The sequence below is a fragment of the Hyla sarda genome, chromosome 6 (genome assembly GCF_029499605.1).
Source record: "Hyla sarda isolate aHylSar1 chromosome 6, aHylSar1.hap1, whole genome shotgun sequence".
In the NCBI taxonomy this organism is placed as follows: Eukaryota; Metazoa; Chordata; class Amphibia; order Anura; family Hylidae; genus Hyla; species Hyla sarda.
In genome coordinates, this window is record NC_079194.1 from 44,939,527 (window position 1) to 44,962,665 (window position 23,139).

General features: G+C 45.5%; 1 protein-coding gene across 1 annotated transcript in view; it reads left to right on the forward strand.

Annotated features, from left to right (window-relative positions):
- ATF6 (activating transcription factor 6) overlaps nucleotides 1-23,139 on the forward strand; it is a 109,755-nt gene continuing 86,616 nt past the window's right edge. Inside the window, exons 1-5 of the mRNA XM_056523567.1 lie at nucleotides 1-224; nucleotides 11,664-11,740; nucleotides 13,511-13,598; nucleotides 14,987-15,087; nucleotides 18,682-18,808. Coding sequence (XP_056379542.1) covers nucleotides 131-224; nucleotides 11,664-11,740; nucleotides 13,511-13,598; nucleotides 14,987-15,087; nucleotides 18,682-18,808 — 487 coding nt within the window. The 5' untranslated portion in view covers nucleotides 1-130. The remainder of the gene's footprint in view (nucleotides 225-11,663; nucleotides 11,741-13,510; nucleotides 13,599-14,986; nucleotides 15,088-18,681; nucleotides 18,809-23,139) is intronic.

Sequence of the window (23,139 nt, forward strand, 5' to 3'; positions counted from 1 at the left end):
AGATCCTCTGGCGCATGCGCAGTGCCCGCTCCCTGTTTTGACCCTGCGCGTTACTCGTAGTTTCGTCATTCAATGTTGCTCGGAGAAGACAGACGTGTATTTAGTTGTAGTGTTCAGGAAATAGGGAGACATGACGACCGAGGTCCAGAACAGAATGTTCAGCCGGGTCCAGGGCCCCGGGCCGGGCGGAGGCGGTGCCCCGTCATTGGATACACTAGACTGGGGTGAGTATAGCTGTCATGGCCGGTGTTATGTGTCTTACTATGGAGGATAGAGGTGTCTCTCTGTATAGTGTGAGGTATAGTGCCTCATTGCTTTCTCTAGTGTAGATAGTGAACTGTTTACAGCGTGACGTCATCATAAGTGATAGTGTGAGCCGTCACCTGCTACCAGTGATGTCACTATATGACATCATGACCATAATAAGGGACTTTTCTCTGTTTTTTTTTCGTGGCAGTCTCTGTCTGGAGATAATAGATGGGTTTTATGTGAGAAATCTTTCTTCTAAGGCCAAGGATATCAATGATGGCCACAAACGGGGGATTTATATGGGCGCCGTCACTTTAAGAAAACTTTTAACATGTCAAAAATTTTGATCAGTTGGGGTCTCAGTGCAGAGAGACCCCGACCGATTGGGAGAATGAACAGGGAGACTTATTTCCTGCTCTATTATATGTCTATGGGGCAGTGAGACAAAGATCATTGAGTGTAAACTGGTGGGGGTCTCAGCACTGAGACCCTGACTGGTCAAAACTTCTGACTTCTCTCTAAGACAGTGGTCTTCAACCTGCGGGCCTCCCAGATGTTGCAAAACTACAACCCCCAGCATGCCCGGACAGCCGTTGGCTGTCCGGGCATGCTGGGAGTTGTAGTTTTGAAATATCTGGAGGTCTGCAGGTTGGAGACCACTGCTCTGAGACATGGCAAAATATTTTTTAAAGTGACAGTGACCCTTAAAAAGTACCTGTCACCAAATAAACTATTCTATACTACCTCAGGCTATGTTCCCTAACTACTCCTAACACTCATCCTGTCCTTAAAAACAATCTCAGAGCTATATAAAGCTGTGTCTCTTACCTTCTTGCTCAATTTCTCAGCAGGCATGACATCACTGAAGCCTGCTGGGGGACCACTTCTGCCCTCACATTGTTGCAGCGCTGTGATGAATAGAAGACCTCAAGCTCTGTGCATGTTTCAGTCTGTGTTGCTATCAGTGAGGCTCTCCTTCAGCTTTCAGTCTGTGTGGCTTTCTGTGAGAATCTGTGGAGCTTTCACTTTCTGTGCAGCTGTCAATCAAGCTCTGTGCAGAGAAACACTTCCTGAGTTCGGACTCCTACCAGGCCGGGAGGAGACCGAAATCACTGTATTAATTGTGGCAGGGAACAGAACAGAGCCACCTAGTGGCTGTTTTTTATATTACATTTTAAACATATTTATGTTGATGATTTTAAAAGCAAGTGAATGGGAAAGTGTCTGCTAATTACACAAGGAACACTATATTAAAAGTTTTATTTGGTGACATGTACTCCTTTAACCCCTTAAGGACTCAGCCCATTTTGGCCTTAAGGACTCAGACAATTTAATTTTTACGTTTTCATTTTTTCCTCCTCGCCTTCTAAAAATCATAACTCTTATATTTTCATCCACAGACTAGTATGAGGGCTTGTTTTTTGCGCGACCAGTTGTCCTTTGTAATGACATCACTCATTATATCATAAAATGTATGGCGCAACCAAAAAACACTATTTTTGTGGGGAAATTAAAACGAAAAACGCAATTTTGCTAATTTTGGAAGGTTTTGTTTTCACGCCGTACAATTTCTGGTAAAAATGACATGTGTTCTTTATTCTGAGGGTCAATACGATTAAAATGATACCCATTATTATATACTTTTATATTATTGTCGCGCTTAAAAAAAATCACAAACTTTTTAACCAAATTAGTACGTTTATAATCCCTTTATTTTGATGACCTATAACTTTTTTATTTTTCCGTATAAGCGGCGGTATGGGGGCTCATTTTTTGCGCCATGATCTGTACTTTTTTTTGATACCACATTTGTATATAAAAAACTTTTAATACATTTTTTATAATTTTTTTTTTAATAAAATGTATTAAAAAAGTAGGAATTTTGGACTTTTTAAATTTTTTTTCGTTCACGCCGTTCACCGTACGGGATCATTAACATTTTATTTTAATAGTTCGGACATTTACGCACGCGGCGATACCAAATATGTCTATAAAAATGTTTTTTACGCTTTTTGGGGGTAAAATAGGAAAAAACGGACGTTTTACTTTTTTATTGGGGGAGGGGATTTTTCACTTTTTTTTTACTTTTACATTTTTTTACATTTTTTTTTTACACTTGAATAGTCCCCATAGGGGACTATTCATAGCAATACCATGATTGCTAATACTGATCTGTTCTATGTATAGGACATAGAACAGATCAGTATTATCGGTCATCTCCTGCTCTGGTCTGCTCGATCACAGACCAGAGCAGGAGACGCCGGGAGCCGCACGGAGGAAGGAGAGGGGACCTCCGTGCGGCGTTATGAATGATCGGATCCCCGCAGCAGCGCTGCGGGCGATCCGATCGTTCATTTTAATCGCGAACTGCCGCAGATGCCGGGATCTGTATTGATCCCGGCACCTGAGGGGTTAATGGCGGACGCCCGCGAGATCGCGGGCGTCGGCCATTGCCATCGGGTCCCTGGCTGCGATCAGCAGCCGGGATCAGCCGCGCATGACACGGGCATCGCTCCGATGCCCGCGGTTATGCTTAGGACGTAAATGTACGTCCTGGTGCGTTAAGTACCACCTCACCAGGACGTACATTTACGTCCTGCGTCCTTAAGGGGTTAAAGGACATCTATAGTGCAATATAACTTATCCCCTATCCAAAGGATAGGGGATAAGTTATAGATTGCGGGGGGTCCGAGCTCTGGGGCCCCCGGGATCTCCTGGACGGGGCTGCAGCAGTATGCTAGAAAGTGGGCGTTCCGTCCCCGCATGACGCGGTGGCCGAAACGCCCCCTCCATGTACCTCATAGAGATATGTGGAGGGGGCGTTTCTGGCGCAGCTTTCTGCTGGGGATGAAACTTCACTTCCTGCAGACTGCTGTGGCCCGGTCCAGGAGATCCTGGGGGCCCCAGCACTCGGACCCCCCGCGATCTATAACTTATCCCCTATCCTTTGGATAGGGGATAAGTTATTTTGTGCTGGAATACTCAGGGCGTACCTGTATGCCCTGTGCCCGCTGTATAATGATGGGTCATTACCCGTGGCTAATACCGGACATCATCGATTGCGGTGATGTCTGGTATTAAAGGAAAACTGTCACATATTTTCTCCTGCACTATCCACCGGTATTGGTGGATAGTGCGGGAGACGCTGATTAAAATGAGCCCTACCTTGGTCTGATCCGCGCCGCCGTTCGCCCGCTCTTGTAGTTTCAATCTCTGTGCATATCCGGCTGTAACTGGCAAAGGCGGTGCTTCTGCGGGCCGCTCATGAATATTCATCCCTCCTGTTCACCCTCTCTTCGCCGCTCCTAACCAGAGGGAGGGATGAATATTCATGAGCGGCCCGCAGAAGCACCGCCTTTGCCAGTTGCAGCCGGATATACACCGAGATTAAAACTACAACGAACTGCGGCGCGGATCAGACCAAGGTAGGGCTCATTTTAATCAGCGTCTCCCGCACTATCCACCAGTACATGTGGATAGTGCGGGAGAAAATAGGTGACAGTTTTCCTTTAACCCTTTAGATGAGGCTATCAAAGTAAAAAAAAAAAAAAATACATCCCAGCACCTCAGTCAGGCTGGTCAGGACCACCTTGGTGTCCCCATCAGCTGAGGACACACGAGGAAGGTTCTTACCTTCCTCCTCGACATCCGATCGGCAAATGATTGCTCCAAGCCTGAGATCCAGGCTGGAGCAATCGGGTGCTGAGAACACTGATAAATGCAATGCTATGGCATAGCATTGAACAGTACTGGCAATCAATTTACTGCATGTTATAGACCTATAGGAAGCTATAACATTGCAAAAAGAAAAAGTGAAAAAAAAGTTAATTAAAGATAATTTAACCCCTTCTCTAATATAAGTAGGAATCACCCCCCTTTTCCCTTTAAAAAAAAGTTGTAGAAAAAAATAAACATGCGGTATGTGGTATCGCCGCATGCGTAAATGTCCGAACTATAAAAATGTATTGTTAATTTAACCGCACGGTCAATGACGTACATGGAAATATTCCAAAGTCCAAAATAGCGTATTTTTGGTCACTTTTTATACCATAAAAAATTTATAAAAAGCGATCAAAACAAAAATGGTACCAATAAAAACTTCAGATCATGGTGCAAAAAATGAGCCCTCATACCGCCCCAATATGCAGAAAAATAAAAGTTATAGGGGTCAGAAGATGACAATTTTACACATTTTCCTGCATGTAGTTATGATTTTTTTTCCTGAAGTACGACAAAATCAAACCTATACAAGTAGGGTATCGTTTTCATTGTATGGACCTACAGAATAAAGAGAAGGTGTCATGTTTACCAAAAAATGTACTGTGTTGAAACGAAGGCCCCCAAAATTTACAAAATGGCGTTTTTCTTTTCAATCATTTTGCACAATGATATATATATAATTTTTTTTTTTTGGGGGGGGGGGGGGGGGTTGCTGTAGATTTTTGGGTAGAATGACTGATGTTGTTACAAAGTAGAATTGGTGGCGCAAAAATAAAAGCCATCATATGAGTCTGTAGGTGCAAAATTGAGGGTTATGATTTTTAAAAGGTGAGGAGGAAAAAACGAAAGTGGAAAAAGCGGGTGTTTTTAAGGGGTTAAAAGCAGTGTTTCCCCTAGAGATGGGCCTTCAGCTGTTGCAAAACTATAACTCCTAGCATGCGACAGCTGGAGGCACACTGGTTGAAGAAACACTGCTTTAGGGTACGTTCACACGTACAGGATTTGCTGCATATTTACATCACACCCTGCCCCCTCATACTTTCGTCACGCCCCCTCCCATAGACTTGCATTGAGGGGGCGGGCGTGTAGTTATCATTCTGATTCTGAGATTGTTTTGTCGTGACATATTCTACTTTATTTTGGTGGTAAATTTTCGACGTTACTTGCATCTTTTTTTGGTGAAAAATCCCAAAATTTCATGAAAATTTTGTATTTTTCTAACTTTGAAGCTCTCTGCTTGGAAGGAAAATGGATATTCCCAATAAATGTTATTTTTATTCACAAATACAATATGTCCACTTTATGTTGGCATCATAAAATGGACATATTTTTGCTTTTTGAAAAAATTAGAGAGCTTCAAAGTAGAGCAGCAATTTTAAAAAATGTCATGAAAATTGCTAAATCTGAAGGGACAGATGTTACCGAACTACAACTCCCAGCATGCCCGGGCAGTGTAGTCATGCTGAGAGTTGTAGTTTGGCAACATCTGGAGGGCTACCGTTTGTTCACCACTGTAACAGTGGTCTCCAAACTGTGACCCTCCAGATGTTGCAAAACTACAACTCCCAGCATGCCCAGACAGCCTTTGGCTGTCTGGGCATGCTGGGAGTTGCAGTTTGGCCTACCTAGTGGTTGCCACAGTAAAGATCACTTTACTTTCACTTTCAATTCCCCCCTCCCCCACAGTAGTTTCCCTACCTGACCCAGGATCCAGCAGTCTCCAGCAACGATCGGGGTCTCCAGGCATCTTCTCCTGCAGGTACCGACCTTCATCTTCTTCCTACGATCCCCTCGACATCCTGGGGTGGCCAGAACGTGGGGTTGCCATGGCAACCCACTGTCCTGCCCTGCCATTGGTCAGAATCTATTCTGACCAATGGCAGGGGATAGGAGGAAATCGCAGCATTGCGACTTCACTCCTACCCTTCAGGATGATCTGGGCTGTCACTGACAGGTCAGATCATCACAATTTTCCGGGTGTGCATGGCATGCCTGCTGAAGGTTTTTAGCAGGAATGCCGTTCCGATCTCTGCCCAGCAGAGACCGGAGAAACGCCAGGATGTTCTGGAACGTCCTTAGTCCTTAAAGCCCAGGGTGCGGGAACGTTCCAGAACGTCCTTGGTCCTTAACTGGTTAAAGTCCCATGCAAATCAATGGGAAATGTATGTTCCCACATAACTTCTGTATGGCTAGAGATATTTCAGTACCTGGTACACATATTACGGGACGGGATGGGGGGACGGGATGGGAGGACCGGGTAGGAGGACGGGATATGACAACAATATATGGGGATGGGATTTGAAGTCAAAAGCTTCCTCCTTTGTTGATTTTTCTCCCCAACAAGGATGAGGAAGGAAAAACCGGGCAACGCCGGATACTCAGCTAGTCAAGAATAAAAAAAAAACATTTTTAAGGTGACCATAGCCTTTAGGGCATAGCCTGCACTAAATCTCAACCTAAATGTATCATACAGCCGGAGCTGCTGTGATAAATCTGGTGATTTCTTAGGGCCCATGCACACCAAGGGATTTTCGAGTGGGAAAATTCTTGTGCAGCGGAGCAGCATTGCTGTCAATGGGATTCCGCTGCACAGTGCACACTGGCACTAGACCATCTCAGTCAGTGTTTTCCAACCAGGGTGCCTCCAGCTATTGCAAAACTACAACTCCCAACATGTCTAGCTGCAACAGCTGGAGGCACATGATTTCAAAAACACTTGTCTAAGTACACTGTTTTAGTATGTCTGCTCCATAGCCCTTATAAAGTGAATATATATATATATATATATATATATATATATTTACATATATGATTTGTATGATCTGAATATGAGTCATTTGTTTTCCAGCTTTGTCTTGCTTTTATTAGTTCAGTCATTACTCTATGATCCGGTAATTTTCTGCTATTCTGGTCACTGTCATGTGATAATTGTCTGTCACCATTCTGATTTAACTCCTTAATGCCCCTATTATGTTAGGAGAGTATGGAGCAGGCTGAGGAGCTGAGCCTGCTCCATACGTGGCTGAAAGAAACAGTCTGCCTGAAACCAAAACCATCTGGATTTGCCCACAACAACCAATCACAGCTCAGCTTTCACTTCACCAGAGCTTGTTGAGATATGAAAGCTGAGCTGTGATTGGTTATTATGGGCAAAAACAGACCGTTTTGGTTTGAGGCAGAGTGACCAATCTGGACCATAACTATTCTTTATTTTTGTTTTAAGAGTACCTAGTTTTGCAACAGCTGGAGGCACCCTGGTTGGGAAACACTGCTCTTATGTAATGAAGATTAAACAGCTGTTGTGCTGTATCTTTTTCTCACTGGCTCAATAACTAAATATAACCACAATCTGCCATATCTGGGTAATTTTAAAACTCGCTACACATGGAAGTAGGAAAAATCTATATTTATTGGATCGCAGTGTTAGTCTCTGTTCACACCTGTTCGTAGATTTGACTTTAAAGGGGTACTGTGATGGGGGAAAAATGTTTTCAAACATTGCTGCAGAAGTTGCCAGAAAGTTATACAGATTTGTAAATGACTTCTATTTCAAAATCTTAATCCTTCCAGTACTTATCAGCTGCTGTATGCTCCAGAGGAAGTTGTGTAGTTCTTTCCAGTCTGACCACAGTGTTCTCTTCTGCCACCTCTCTTGTCAGGAACTGTCCAGAGCAGGAGAGGTTTGCTATGGGGATTTGCTCCTACTCTGGACAGTTCCTGACACGGACATAGGTGGCAACGGAGAGCACTGTGGTCAGACTGGAAAGAACTACACAACTTCCTCTGGAGCATACAGCAGCTGATAAGTACTGGAAGGTTTAAGATTTTTCAAAATAAGTAATTTACAAATCTGTTTAACTTTCTGGCACCAGTTGATTTGAGAACACTTGTTCTCACCCTTTTAATTGACAGGAGCGCAGCATGCACCACTATACCAGTGGACACCATGACAGAACCTGTTACAGGTCACTTTATTTATTCTACACATTTCAATTTACCAGCGGATGGTAGGATCGCCTGGAAATGCGCCTAGACGGCAGTGTGATTTTTAGTGCAATCCGCTGGAAGAATAGACATGTTTATTTTTTTATTTTTTTGCAGATGGTGGAATCGGGATTTCTGCTGTGTGCACAGTGCAACAGGATCCTATTGAAATCAATGGGACTCTGCTGCAGCAGAATATTCCCATGGATTTCCGCTTGTAAAATTCTACCGTGTGAACATAGCCAAAGACTGAAAATTTGCCTTTTTATCGGTGAAAAACTGGAAAATTTCTGGCATATTTCTTTCATTATTATTATTATTATTTTTTTTTTTTTTATGGCATTCACTGTGTGGTAAAAATGATATTGCTTGTATTATGTGGGTCGGCACAATTATAGTGATACCCCCCAAATTATATAGCTTTTTATATTTTTGTTTCCTTTTCACAACAAAATCCTCTTTTTCCCTTTTTTTTGTGTTGCCATGTTCTGACAGCCATATATATATATATATATATCTATCAACAGAAGAATGCAGCAGCACACTGCCAGCACAAGGATATAGGTGAAACATGAACATGCAGATAAAACATGGAGAGCTATACAGCTATGGTGTAATAGATGCAAATGTGAAACTATGAAATAGTGAGGCACTTAGCTCGCAAATTTGTCTCCGCCGGCGGTCAAATAGCTTGGACCGTCCCACCGCGATAAGGTAGCCTCCTGGGACGGACCCTACACTGTGAATATGCCTCTGTGTGAACAGTTCAGTAAGCATGGCAGGATCTGGAACATCCAAGACACCTTATATACACACCTGATAGAGGTGGGTGGGGTGCAAGGCCAACATGGAGGTAGCCACTCCCCCGTATGTGCAATACAGACAAAGAATAAGTCAGCCAGCACTTTAGTTGATACCAAACTATTATATGGACCTGGCCTACAGGTGCACGATACTAGGCTAGATATACAGCAACAGAAGAATACAGCAGCACACTGCCAGCACAAGGATATAGGTGAAACATGAATATGCAGTTAAAACATGGAGAGCTATACAGCTATGGTGTAATAGATGCAAATGTGAAACTATGAAATAGTGAGGCACTTAGCTCGCAAATTTGTCTCCGCCGCTTACTACATGCTTACTGAACTGTTCACACAGAGGCATATTCACAGTGTAGGGTCCGTCCCAAGGAGGCTACCTTATCGCGGTGGGACGGTCCAAGCTATTTGACCGCCGGCGGAGACAAATTTGCGAGCTAAGTGCCTCACTATTTCATAGTTTCACATTTGCATCTATTACACCATAGCTGTATAGCTCTCCATGTTTTAACTGCATGTTCATGTTTCACCTATATCCTTGTGCGGGCAGTGTGCTGCTGCATTCTTCTGTTGCTGTATATTTAGCCTAGTAGCGTGCACCTGTAGGCCAGGTCCATATAATAGTTTGGTATCAACTAAAGTGCTGGCTGACTTATTCTTTGTCTATATATATATATATATATATATTTAAATAAACATTTTTTTTTTTATAAATTTTCAATTTTCAGGTAGGTGTAGAAAACCAGTGAACAATACTGTGTGAAAACTTCACATCAGTAGCAATTTACAATAGGAACATGGGGGGAGGTTTATCAAAACATGTCCAGGGGAGGAGTGGTGCAGTTGCCTATAGCAACCAATCAGATCTCTTCTTTCATTTTTAACAAGGCCTCTGCAAAATGAAAAGCAATCTGAATGGTTGCTATTGGCAACTGGGCAACTTTTCCTCTGGACAGGTTTTGATAAATCTCCCCCCATGGTCCTTATCAGAAACAGTCAAAAGTAAGAGGCATAAGGCAATAAAAATATAACAGCAACTGAAATAAACGTAAAGAAATATACGTTAATGGGACCATACAGTGGGAAGAATGTTATGACAGCATTGAGAATAGTCAGGTATGATAAGAAATGGGAGGGAGTGAAGGGAGAGGAATATCAGAAAACAAAGGAGGAAAAAATAAAAGGACTGAACGACACATATTTTGGATTTGTGAGACGTACCTCGTGGAGCCGACTCCGGGCTCTCATGGCGACTAGATGTGGAAGATCATATGGAGGCGAGAGAGAATGCGATTTGGTGAGAGGCGACCAATGTGCATTACAGAAAAGATTGGGGGAGCCCTTGTTGCCAACAATCGGTTGGCAAGATGGATGTTTTCGTATTCTGGACAAGAATGCCACCCAGGGGTTTAGACTCTGCTAACAATTCCTCCATCTTGTGTAGATGAGATGTTTCCTGAAGCCAGGATGAAACAGACGGCGGGAGTGAGGAAAGGGGTTTATTTTTTTGTTAGAGAAGCTGTACTTTTTATTGGGACCGTTTTTGTGATTCATGCCACCTTCTTTTTTTATTCCACGTTTTAACTAAAAATTAGTGACTTTGGCCTTTTTTTTTTTCACAGTGCGGAATAACTAACGTTATTTTATTGTACGTCATTACATGTAAGTCATTACGAATGTGGCAATAAAACATTTTATTTTTTATTACTTTTCACAGGTTATACTATGCTGCAGTACATCTGTACGGTATAACTGTCAGTAAACACTGACATTCAGCCTGTGCAATCCAGACTATGGCTGGACCTCACAGGCTGCCTTACCATCCACTGGCCTCCTGCTGCCATGGCAACAGACAAGATCCCACGATCGCATCAAAGGGTTGCCATTTGTTAACAGGGGAATCCCCCCTCCCCCTGACAATCCCATAGATGCCGTGATCAGGATTGAAAACGGCATCTATGGGGTTAATGCTGATCCTGGTCTCAGTAGCCGCGGTGGGATCATGGCCGAGATTGACAGTCGGGTCCCACCGGCGATCTCCTGCAGTGCATCGCAATGTGCAGGAGAGTTATGCATATGTTCTATGGTAGGAAGGGGTTAAAAATCACAGTATGTCACCGAAGTTATGGATTTTCCCCAAGAAATTAAGAAATTAGCTCTGTCTAATCCTGTATAACCCTTTTTAAAGAATACCTATCATGATCTAAACTCTCCCCACCCCCAATCTGTCCCTGACTCTCACTGTCACTATCCTTGTGTTTCTTTTCATTCAAATCCCCTCTTTCTACCTGATTTATTGTCTTCTTGGCTGCTCATTCAGCCGTCCTAGTGTGAGAGAGGAAGGGGGCGTTTCCCAGCATAGAGGCTCTGAACACAGCAGCTGGTAGCTCTGAATCTTTTCTGTTTACAACTGCATGTGCAGAGAGAAGAAAGATCGGAGCTCAGATAGTAAAATGAATGAGGTCATGCAGTAAGGCAGAGTCAGGTGTATGCCCTGCTGTGCTATGAGCACTGTGCTGGCTCCTGCCTGTCCGATTGACAGGCAGGGAGCAGTGCTGAGCTTGTCTGTGTCCCGGCTGCAGTCTGAGATTTAGGACGCCAGCATGAGTCTGAAATCTATAAAAAGGGCTTGCGGCCAGGACTGGTAGGGAGACTCCTAGTGGTCATTTATTCAAAGTGCAAAATTAAATAGAAATAGGCATATTTTTTAATAACATGCAATTGGAAAGTTATTCTGCATACATTAATCTATAATATCTCAAAAGTTTTTTTGCTGAAAGGTACCCTTTAATATTTCTCGAATGACTGTACTGTACAGTGGCGGATTCTATTGCTGATTCTTTGGTAACAGATGTTTTTTTTTTTATTTGTATTTTTTTTTTTTTACAGATTCTTCATTGTTTGATGAACTGAGCAACTTAGTAGGTGTTGATGATTTTTTCGGAGATGGGAAATGCGATGCTTATGTAAGTATAGTTCAGCTTGTTTCCTATTCCCTCTTTCTTGGCCCTGTCAAACCTTGAAAGCTTATTCAGCTATGTTTTCTATAGTAAGGGCAAAAAATTCCCTGCTGTTTTGAGAATGGGAACCTGGGTCCCCCAATAGAATGGAGCGATGGGTCACCCGTGTGCACTACTGTCCCATATGGCAGCTGCGGGAGAGAGTGGCGCTCTGTACCAGGTGACCAGGCCACTGATAAGCTATTCCAGCATGAAATGTGAGCGTTTGCCATGACCATACAGTGATTGTCCAGGAACAATCTCATATTGTAATGTGGTGAGACACGGGGTGTGAAGGTGAGGTGTATGGGGCAGATGTTATTAACCCCTAAATGTTCGTGATGCCAGGGCATAGTTTTCCCGATAACCCCCCGAACTGTAGTACCATTAGTCCTAGTTAGGCAGGGCAAATAAGAGTCCAAGGCCAGGTTAGGGTTAACGGTAGATTTACTGAGGTAGACAGATGGTACAGTCTATACAGCTAGGCCAGGATCCCAGAGGGGTAACCAGTAACACGGAGGGGCCTTGCAGCTTGCTGGGACTTGCAGTGATTTGACATACTTTAGGACAACCACGCTGACTATAATAGACTTGACTTGACTGAGGGTAGTGACAGCAGAGAGAGATGACTTGACCTACTGATTTGTGGCTGTAGGTAGGCTTGAGGCCTCCAGGTGTGCTGGACACTGGCTCTGAGACGTCTGGACTGAACTTGACCTCAGGATTTAAAGGGGTATTCCGCCCCTAGACATTTTATCCCCTATAAAATGTCAGATCGCCGCGGTCCCGCTGCTGGGGACCCCCGGGATCCCCGCTGCGGCACTGCGCTATAATTACAGCACAGAGCGAGTTCGCTCTGTGCGTAATGACGGGCGATCCGGGGGACGGAGCAGCATGACGTCATGGCTCCGCCCCTCGTGACATCACGGCCCGTCCCCTTAATGCAAGTCTATGGGAGGGGGCGTGACGACCGCCACGCCCCTCCCATAGACTTGTATTGAAAGGGGTGGGCCGTGACATCACGATGCTCCGGCCCCTGTACCGCCCATCATTACGTGCAGAGCGAACTCTCTCTGTGCTGTAATGATAGCGGGGTGCTGCAGCAGCGATCCCCGGGGTCCCCTGCAGCGGCACCGCGGCGATCTGACATCTTATCCTCTAGCCTTTGGATAGGGGATAAAATGTCTAGGGGCGGAATACCCCTTTAAGAGAGAGATTACAGCTCCTCCCTTGCTTATAAAAGGGGCTGTGCAAGGAGCTCATAGGTCAAGCTGCAGATCACCTAGTTAGCTGGTACTCTCTGGGTAACAAACATGTGAATTGAACATGTGACCACATTATCATGTGACTAACTCAAAGGTCCTTTATACATAATACATATAACACTATGGGGGAAACGCTACAGGAGAGCCCCTAGGACAGAGAGGGACTCAACCTGACAGGGCCTAAGTACTGTTTGGGACCATATCCCATACTGGGACATCACAGTAACTTGTGGTAAGGCTGATTCAGCGTGTTCTTTAGTATGGGCCTGTCTGCTTACACCAGTGTTTCCCAACCATGGTGCCTCCAGCTGTTGCAGAACTACAACTCCCAGCATGCCCGGACAGCCGAAGGCTGTCCGTGCTTGCTGGGAGTTGTGGTTTTGCAACAGCTGGAGGCACCCTGCTTGGGAAACACTGGCATACACAGAGTTAGGATATAGGGGCAACTTGGTCTTATTTCTTGTACTTGCAGGAGACAAATTTTGATAATCTTGATTTTACAATTGACCTGATGTCATGGAATTCTTATCCGTGGGACGGTCCTGATCAGCACGTTACAGGTATGTTTTTCTTTATTTGCTTGTATACTGCATACAATGAATCCCTTCTTTTTCTACATAACTTTTCACGGTCTACGCTTAGAACATCTGTCATTACAGGCTGTTGTCCTCAGCACGCCCTCAGGGGGAGAAGAAGGGCGGAGCCACGTGTCGCCATAGCCCCCTGAAAAATGGAGAGTAGGCACAGTCTGGTCTCCTTGGGCGCGCTGGCTCGGGAAGAAGACTGGCGGCCATGCGCCGCCAGAGCCCTTGACTCCCGTCGGCTGAGCCCCCAGGGCGCTGCCGGCCCCCACAGGGGCTCTGTGCACTGAGGACAAGCGGGTCTCTGTGCACCGAGGACTCTTTATAGAGACACACAAGCAATAGATGCAGAGGCAGCATTTTTTTCACCAAAAAATAGACATATTTTTTCATCAGTGTATATTACAACTATAAAAAGGATGTGTATCGGCGCTGTAGAAGGTGAGAAACGTATATCACATAGCACTTACTTGGGTTTGATGAGAAAGTTCAGATAGGATTCAATATTAGGAATAGGACACTTCGTGATCCCCTCTCCTGTTGATGACAGTTACGCCGGGAGATCTTCCCTGGCCGGAAGCATATCACCGGTTAGTTTCCCTACTAATTCAGCGCTAAGACATGACCCAAAAAGCTACTAGTGACGTCACTACTGCAAGAGCCTAGGGCCAAAAAGGATCTGACGCTTCTCAGAAAGTACACTTTGCTTCCTCAGAGATCCTAAGGAAGGAAAGCGTACTTTCCGAAACGTGTCAGATCCTTTTTGGCCCTAGGCTCTTGCAGTAGTGACGTCACTAGTAGCTTTTTGGGTCACGTCTTAGCGCTGTATTAGTAGGGAAGCTAGCCGGTGATACTCTTCCGGCCGGGGCAGATCTCCTGGCGTTCGGCTCCCTGCCATCTCGGTACCCCACATGTGTCATGGGTCTTCACTCAGGCTCCGTCTAACACCCGGAACCATCATAGGGGAACTAGAAGTTAGTGGATTGTCCACAACTCCACATCAACAAGATAGTGGATCACGAAGTGCCCTATTCCTAATATTGAATCCTATATGAACTTTCTCATCAAACCCAAGTAAGTGCTATGTTATGTAAATTTCTCACCTTCTACAGCGCCGATACACATCCTTTTTATAGTTTGAATAACCCCTTTTTTAGAGTGGAGATACAGCAGGGTGGATCCCTGTATCTGGGCTGCTGAAAATAGACATCTAGTGCGCCGGTGCTATATTTATATGTGTATATTACAAATATACATATAATGGTATTATCTACATTATAACAAAAGTTTTTGTTTACAACAGGTACACTTTAATTTTAAGTTTTTTTTATTTTAATGCCCCCCTTTTTTTTTTTTTTTTTTTTTAGGAGACATAAAACCGGAACCTTTATCACCCGCGTCTTCCAGCTGTTCTGTGCAGTCTCCTATGTCTTCTGACTCCTTGGCCTCCTCTTATCAATATGTACCGGTAAGGAATTTCTCAGACACCCAAAGAAATCTATAGACTCTTACTGTTCCTCATTGTGCAACTGATGTCATAACAAAGGTGTGTTTTTAAAGGGAAGTTTCAAAGAGAGGGGCTTCTTCTTCCATGCACTGAGAGTTTTCCTGGCCCTTACCTTAAAGGGTAGCTCCCACCAAGTAATATATAATCTAATACGTCCCTACCTAGTAGTAATCTAGCCCTAACCCCCTACATGGCTTCAAACATTTTTTAGATCGCTTTAATAGAGCAGATTTAGTGCTTCTAAATCTGCTCTATAAAGCATGGCAGGAAGCAGCGCTTCCCAACAGGCGCGACGTCACTGACTCCTTGCTGGGCGCTTGCTTCCGCCCTCATATAGTCTATGCAGCGCTCCTGTCAGGAGCGCGCATAGATGATCTGCCAATAGCACGGCAGGCAGCTTCGGGGTCTCCTCCTCCCTGTTGTGCTATCCAGGGAGGAGGAGTAGAGGAGCATTGCCGGCCTGCCGTGCACGTTGAAAAACTACAACTTCCAGTATGCCCATACAGCTGTCAGGGCATGCTGGGAGTTGTAGTTTTTCAGCAGCTGGAGGCACACTGTTTGAGAAACACTCGTGTAATCAGGGTGCCTCCAGCTGCTGCAAAACTACAACTCCCAGCATGCCCTGAAAGCTGATGACTGTGTGGTCATGCTGGGAGTTGTATAAAGTATTATAAGACCTCAGATCAGACTTACCCATCCGGAGGATCAGCGCAGCAATGAGTGCGCGCGCTGCCTCCGGACAGGGTAACGGGGCCACGCGCAAGGCCAGTGGAGCTGGCCAATGCGCGCAGCCCCAGCTATCAGCGTGCTTGCTCTCGCCTGTTTGATTGACAGGTGGGAGCGAGCACCGCAGTGACTGAATTTCGACTAATTTGCCAGGCTGAAATGAGTCGAAATTCTGTAGTGACGTCACTGCCGAATGCATTCGGCCACTAGGAGGGCGACCCCTAGTGGCTGAATTTAAAAGTGATTTTAAACTGGTTTAAAATCACTTTTTTTTTAATTAAAGTATATTAGAGATATGTTGTAGTACTAAAACTACAACATATCAATTTTTTTATTTCATGACAGTGCCCATTTAATGGCTCTAGCATCCACAATCTCAGCTGCTATATCACCACCTTCTCCTCCTTGCTGCTTTTTCTGGCACAGAGAGTAGAAAGTCCATCTGATAGATTTATCTTATCTATTTAGCAACAGCTAAATAGAAGGACATTTTTAATAGAAACTACTTAGAAAGTTGTTTGGTTTTACATTCAGAAAACAAATGAGCAATATAAAAAGCAGCAAAAAGGTGTCCATAGCCTTTACATTTCCATATAGAGTCAGTGAGGAAATAAAGGTGTTACATTCCATTGCTTTCCATATTGCTGACTAATTCTCTTCTAAAAATATTCTTTTACTGCAGTGTTTTCCAAACAGTAAGTCTCCAGCTGTTGCAAATCTACAATTCCCAGCATGCCCGGACAGCCAAAGGCTATCCGGGCATGCTGGGAGTTGTAGTTTTGCAACTGCTGGAGGCGCACTAGTTGGGAAACACTGTTCTGGAGTACAATTCCATGCATGAAGCCTATGTATTACTTTTTACCATTATCGTCTTGTTTTTAGGCTTTAGACATGTCTTTCACCACAGACTTACCTTCTCTACTCCTAGTCCACTGCTGGGATTACCTCAGGGGTCTGGGACGTGATGTCACAGGCCTCCTGCTCAGCCAATCAGTGACTGAGGTGGGACGCTGAAACAGCCAGTGATAGGCTAAGCTGGCCTGTGACATCACGTCCCAAACCTGTAAGCACTGCGTAGCAAAGCACTGAGCTCCATTATATCAATGGCAGTGTGGGCATAAGGAGGGGGATTTTTTTAGGCTCATTGTGTCATGGGGCTGGGCCACCAGTGAAGGAGCAGCCTCTCTTTTCAAAACCACATAGGGGCTAAGCAGGCAGGAACAGATCTCCAACCTAGGCTGCTACAGCAGACGTCAGCGTTTCCTTACGGCAAACACTTGCCAAGGATGTCGCAGTCACATCTACCAACACCTGCACTATCCTATTACTCTACATATACAATGCTGTCGGGACTAGTGAAGAAATAAAGCGGAAACCAAAGAAATCGGCAGTACCAGAACAGTAGGATGTCTTAAATTAGTGCACACAGCGTTAGGCTAAGGCCTGTAAGCCCCTCAATCCACAAAAATAGTACTCCATTTAGAAAATAGTTTTTTTTTAAATGCCAAAACTATATAAATACCGTTATATACCGTGGAACCGTCAAAAGTTAAAAAAATACCGTGATACACACATTTGGTCATACCGCCCAGCCCTACTGCTAGCTCGCAGTAAACTTTATCGCACTGGCTTGTCATAGAAATGACGGCAGCAGCTGGAGGGGACAAATATTGATGAAGGGGGAAGATGGAGGCGTACTCATTGCTAAAACAACTATAAGTCCTAAAGTCACAATAGGATAGACTCTGGCACTGGTAAAGTACCAGCTGAACAGCAAGACAGTCTCTATATGCAGTGTGACATGCTCCAGGTTAGCTCCCGATCCCGCAGGTGCTCCGTCCAGATAGAGAAAAGGCAATCTCAAAGTAGTATGTAACAAAGAAACCCGGGGGCACTCACAATTTGGTGATCAGGTATTCGCTTCTTAATTCACAAAGGTGCAATTGACAATATATTCCAGCAGGACACCAGGCAGAGTGTAAGGCAACGATGGCTATCTTGTGCCGCTCCCGGCACTTCCTCAGGTTAGGGTATGTTCACACTGCGTAATTTCTGCGGAATTCCTTGAGTGGAACTCCGCGATCGGAATTACGTGCTGTGAACATTACCATCAGTGTGAATGGGTCTTCCGCGAGACCCGTTCACACTGCGGAATTTCAGCAGCGGACATTTCCGCCGCTGAAATTGTTCCGCGCAAGGAAAGAACATGTTCATTCTTTGCGCGGAAGTCCGCGAACACTGCATAGCTGTCAATGGTGACGGCGCAGTGCTGCGCGGTCCTACCACCACCGGCGGCGGCCCCCAGAATGGAATCTCCGCTCGCGGAATTCTGCGAGCGGAGATTCCGTTCACTCCGTAGTGTGAACATACCCTTACTCCTACCTGGAAGCGGGGGATCAAAAAATACTAAAGGATAATTATACCACAAGTTGCTAAAACAACTGATGGCTATGATACCGCTCTTACTGCATAAGTAAATTTATTGTTCTGAAAGACTGAATGGATTTTAGTCAGGTAATGATTGTTAGAAGGATGGTCAGCCGCATTATAATCCCGTATATTCAGGTTCACCTGTCAATTTCCCTTTAGCCTTCTTGACAGATTGTGATACATGATGTGACTGGGCCTAAAGTGCTATATGCCAATGAAAACTACAACACATTCAGCAAAAAGAGTGCTCGTAAAACTACCTCTACTGTAAATAACAAAAAGTGATGCCCCTCCAAAATCCACTGATGAAAAAAAATGCGTAACGCCAGGGAGGGGTGTTTCATACTTGAAGTTTTGCGGTTTCTAATGGAAGTTTTGTTTCCGATCCATTCACAACAGGAAGAGGTCGATATTTCCTCCAGTTCTCAGATGTCTCCTGTTTCACTGTACTCCGAAGCAGCAAGAAGTCCTAGATCCCCAGATCAACCCGAAGAGAAGCCAACAATCACAATACCACTGAACACGGGTATGTTCCTCATACTTTTCTCTACTGAGAAAGAAGGAAATGTTTCTTATATTCTATAATGTTAAATTAACAAAGTGTTGTGTTTTTTTTTTTTTTTTTTAAATAGTTGTGCATAAATTCCCCATGTCAGTATAGTCCTTTTGTCCCCTTCCTTCTAATTCAGAGTTTTCCAACCAGTGCGCCTCCAGCTGTTGCAAAACTGCATCTCCGGGCATGCTCGGAGTTTTAGTTTTGCAACAGCTGGTGGCGCCCTGTTATAGTTGGACAGTAAAGTAAGAGCCTCAAGTCTGTAACTGAATATTGTTTTTGTTCATACACATAAAGCTGGCTGTACATTGAAGATTTGCCTTTAATGTACCCTTAGACCACTGGTCTCAAACTGTGGCCCTCCAGATGTGGCAAAACTTCAACTTCCAGCATGCCCAGACAGCAGTTGGCTGTCCAGGCATGCTGGGAATTGAAGTTTTGCCACATCTGAAGGGCCACAGGTTGAGACCACTGCCTTAGGCAGTCTAGCTATACCTCATTCAGGTGGATTGCAGCAATGTCTGATGACTAACCGGTAAAAAGACTGTGAACCTAAAGCGGTGTTTCCCAACCAGGGTGCCTCCAGCTTTTGCTACAGCTGGAGGCACCCTTGTTGGAAAACACTGTTAACTTGATTTGCTGTATTCTTCTTTTTTTTAAAGGAATTTTGTCTCCTAGTTTTTTTTATTTTTACTCCACCCCCCCCCCCCCCCTCCTCCCTGTGATAAGAGACCGATACTGAAACATAAACATAGGCAATAATAGACTGGAGCTGTCCCATTCACATGTATGGCAAAGGGCGTGCTCTGTGACCTTTTATAGGAGGTCATTCCACTGGGAGGAGGCTGAGCTGTGAGCTTCATCTAATGTCTTCTCGATCAACTGGTGTCACCTTTTTACTGTAATGCCATACAGATTACTTTCCAGCAGCCTGGACTCCAAGAATTTTTTCAAAATATAGATAGTAACATGAAACTTTAAAAATACAGAACTAACAATTCTTATGCTTTAGCCTCTAGGAGGCGCTGACACTAGGAAAAAAAGTCGGCTCCTCCCTGGCAGGATATACCCGTCCACTGGAAGTGAGGTAATTAGTTTTAGCTAGTGTCAGTAGGAGGCAAGACACGGGTGTGGAGCTCCCCAGCTTTGGTCGTTTTTGTTTTTCTAGTAAGGCTGTTTAGTTGAGTTTTTTTCCTCCCTTTTGTTTCCTATTTTCAGGTGGGGTTCAGGAGCATGGCGCCACCTGTTCCCCCATATGCGACAAAGGGGCACGGAACATAAGAGTATGAGCCATCAACCCCTTATCGCCAACGGCCAGCGCTTGGAGGTTGTACCCAGGGTCCCGATCCCCCACTGCTCCTGCTCGCCTCTCTATGGCAGCCTGGCATGATGCAGCGTGACCATAAGCTGGTTGAAGACTCCTGGGTGAGTATGAGAAGATGGAGTCCAGGTGAGTATCTATAGCATTCCCCCTCCCCCTTCTGTACTCTGCTTGGTTTTCTCTCCTGGCTATCCGGGGGTTCCTTCTCCTTCCAGTGCCAGCTCCTCAGCCGCTATTACACGTGGCTGCGCTGGGCCAGACCCCTCGGGTTCTTCGGGTCACGCTACCGACGGAGCCATGCCTGCAGCAATCCTTCACCCCCCCCTCCTCTTCTACCCTGATACAGGGGATAATCCTAATGATTATTGGGGGATTTAGCTGGGGGATATCCCTGACATATTTAAGTGGGGGCTCTGAGGGCTGTGGGGCGGCTCATTCTCTCGCCGCAGAGCGGTACTGTAGAATTATAGATAGCCGGCTCTGCTCTCCTGATGGCCCCCTGTATAGCTGCCGCGGCTTTTTCCTGCACTTTCATTGGCGCCATTATGCGCCTTGCACAATATTTTGCTTTGCCCCTCTTCCTCACATTGTGTTCCGGGACGATGGGAGGCCGAGCGCCCGGACAACAGGGCCCGCCAGTCGGCTCTGGCATCTCCCCGCCGCGCGTGTAGCGACGGCAGCTCCCTGTTCTGCGGTGACTGTGCGCGCTGTTGGGGTCAGGGCACTCTGTCAGCAGATCTTCCATTATCTCCCGGGGGTCTGGCAGGTACCGGCCTCGGTTGACGTTGGGTCTGTGCTTCCTGCGCTCTTCTTTAGTTACAAAAAAAAAAAGTCTCGTTTCTCAGCCATGTTCTTACCCCCTTCTTGTGACCATTTAGTAGATTGCAGTCTCTGCTTTCTGGTCCTTTGTGTGCTTCCCATGTGATGGCAGACAGCTATTACAGCCTTTTGTTGTAATGTCTTGTGTTTTTTTTTCTTTTTTTTTTTTAAACCTGTTTTAAACTTGCCTGGTTTCCGGTCTGGGGACCATATACTAAATGTTATTTTTGGGGTCCGCTTTACTATTTGCTTACACCATCCTGTTTGATGACCTTAAAGAGGCAAAGGTCTCTTTGCCAGCTCAAGTATTTGTGCGTGGCATTTCTGCCATGGCATGTATGCATCGCCCACAGCTGCATTCAAGCCCCTACCCCGGGGCAAGACAGTGGTGGGATGCCCCTGCAGATGCATCTGCATCCCTGACCTTAGCTGAGGGTCTTCCTAGATGTCTAGTTCTCTTGTGTCTTTGGGACTCAAGTGCCCACTATGTGGCCTTTATTCCCGGGAGGATGCTGGGAAACCACAACAGTGGTATCAATTTCCTCCCGCAGGTCTTTACAGGTCTTCCTCATCTGTGGCTAGTGTGCTGGACCCCCCACTTCTAGTTCAAGGTTTTCGAGAACATGTCCCTACATGGACTTGACCCAATACCACAACCAGTGGTCTGCGTGGTTTCCTCTGCCGCCAGTCACTCATCACATGGCTCCCACATCCACGTCTGGAATTCTGGCTCCCCATTGCTAACGAGTGGTGTCTGAAGGATTGACCCGGCATGTACAGACTTTGTACAGGGTGACGGGGATACAATCCATGGCTCCTTAGCCTCCCCTGATCTCCCAGGATGGCGGGGATACTATCCATGGCTCCTTCACCTCCCCGCCCTTCCATATGTGACAAAGGGGCACAGTGTCATTTCATCTGGGCTTTTGTTCCATTATCGGCAGCACCTAGGCGTGTACTCTATTGATAAGCCAGACTGTTGTCTGCATGGTTTCTGCTGCCACCGGTCTCCCATCATGGGGCTGCTGCGTGCTTGGATGGAGTTCCTGCACCCCTCTTCTAATGTGGGGACTCCAGAAGAGTTTGCCTATAGGTACAAGGGACCTTGTGCCAGTAATCCAGACAGTGGTCTTCATGGTCTTCTACACCTCTAGGTCACCCTTCTGGAGTTACGGCGCTCAACTTCTAGGGCCTGGTGTCCAAAGAATTGTCCCGGCGTGTCCTATCGACCCTTTTCAGGGCGACAGGGATGCAATCCAGGGCTCCTCAGCCTCCCCCGATCTCCCAGGGTGGTGGGGATTCTATCCACTGGGCGGCCATGTGCATGGCTGGGGTTTCCCGTACCTCTCTTTTGATGGGAGGGCTCTGGACGAGGGTCTCTGCAAGAACACAGCAATTATGCCAGCCAGACATTCATCTGCATGGTTTCCTACACCACCAGGTCGCCCATTGGATCAGCCGCACTCCAGTACCCCCTTTCTGTTGGAGGGTTCGAAGTGGTGCCCTGTGCATTCAGGAATCCTATACCAGTCCGCCAGACAGTTGTCTGTCTGGTTTAATACTACATTGTGTCCCTACCATACATGGCTCGCACCGTAGCAGAAGTTCAGGTAACCCACTGCCAAGATTTGGTTCCGTGTGAGTGACCCCATGTTGCTCCATGGACCTTATAAAATGCACCACATAGTGGTTTGCAGCGTTCCCTTCTCTCCCAGGTCCCTCTCCACATGCCTGCCGCTCACACGGCTGAGGGCTGGTAACCCACTTTCAGTGTGTGGTTCTGAATGCGGGACCCGGTGTGTCCACAGTCCATTTGTCAATTAACCAGACTATGTCTGCATGGTTTTATAATCCACCAATCACCTCCCCCATTCCAGCAGCTCCTGCTGCTGAAGTCCGATGCCTCACTTTCAATGTGCAGTAAAAAAAAACAAAAAATAAAAACTGTGGGTTCATTGGACCTTTATGCTTGTAAGCCAGACACTGTCTGCATGTTTCTTGCACCACATGCATCCTTCATCTCTTCGTCTGTGACCACAGTTCTGATGTGTTGCACCATTGAGAGATGGGGTGTGGGCCATTCCTGAAGGTTCTATGGTTCAAAATAATTTTTCAAGAATTTTTTTTCACAAAACAGAATATGGTATATTCTCCACATACTTTA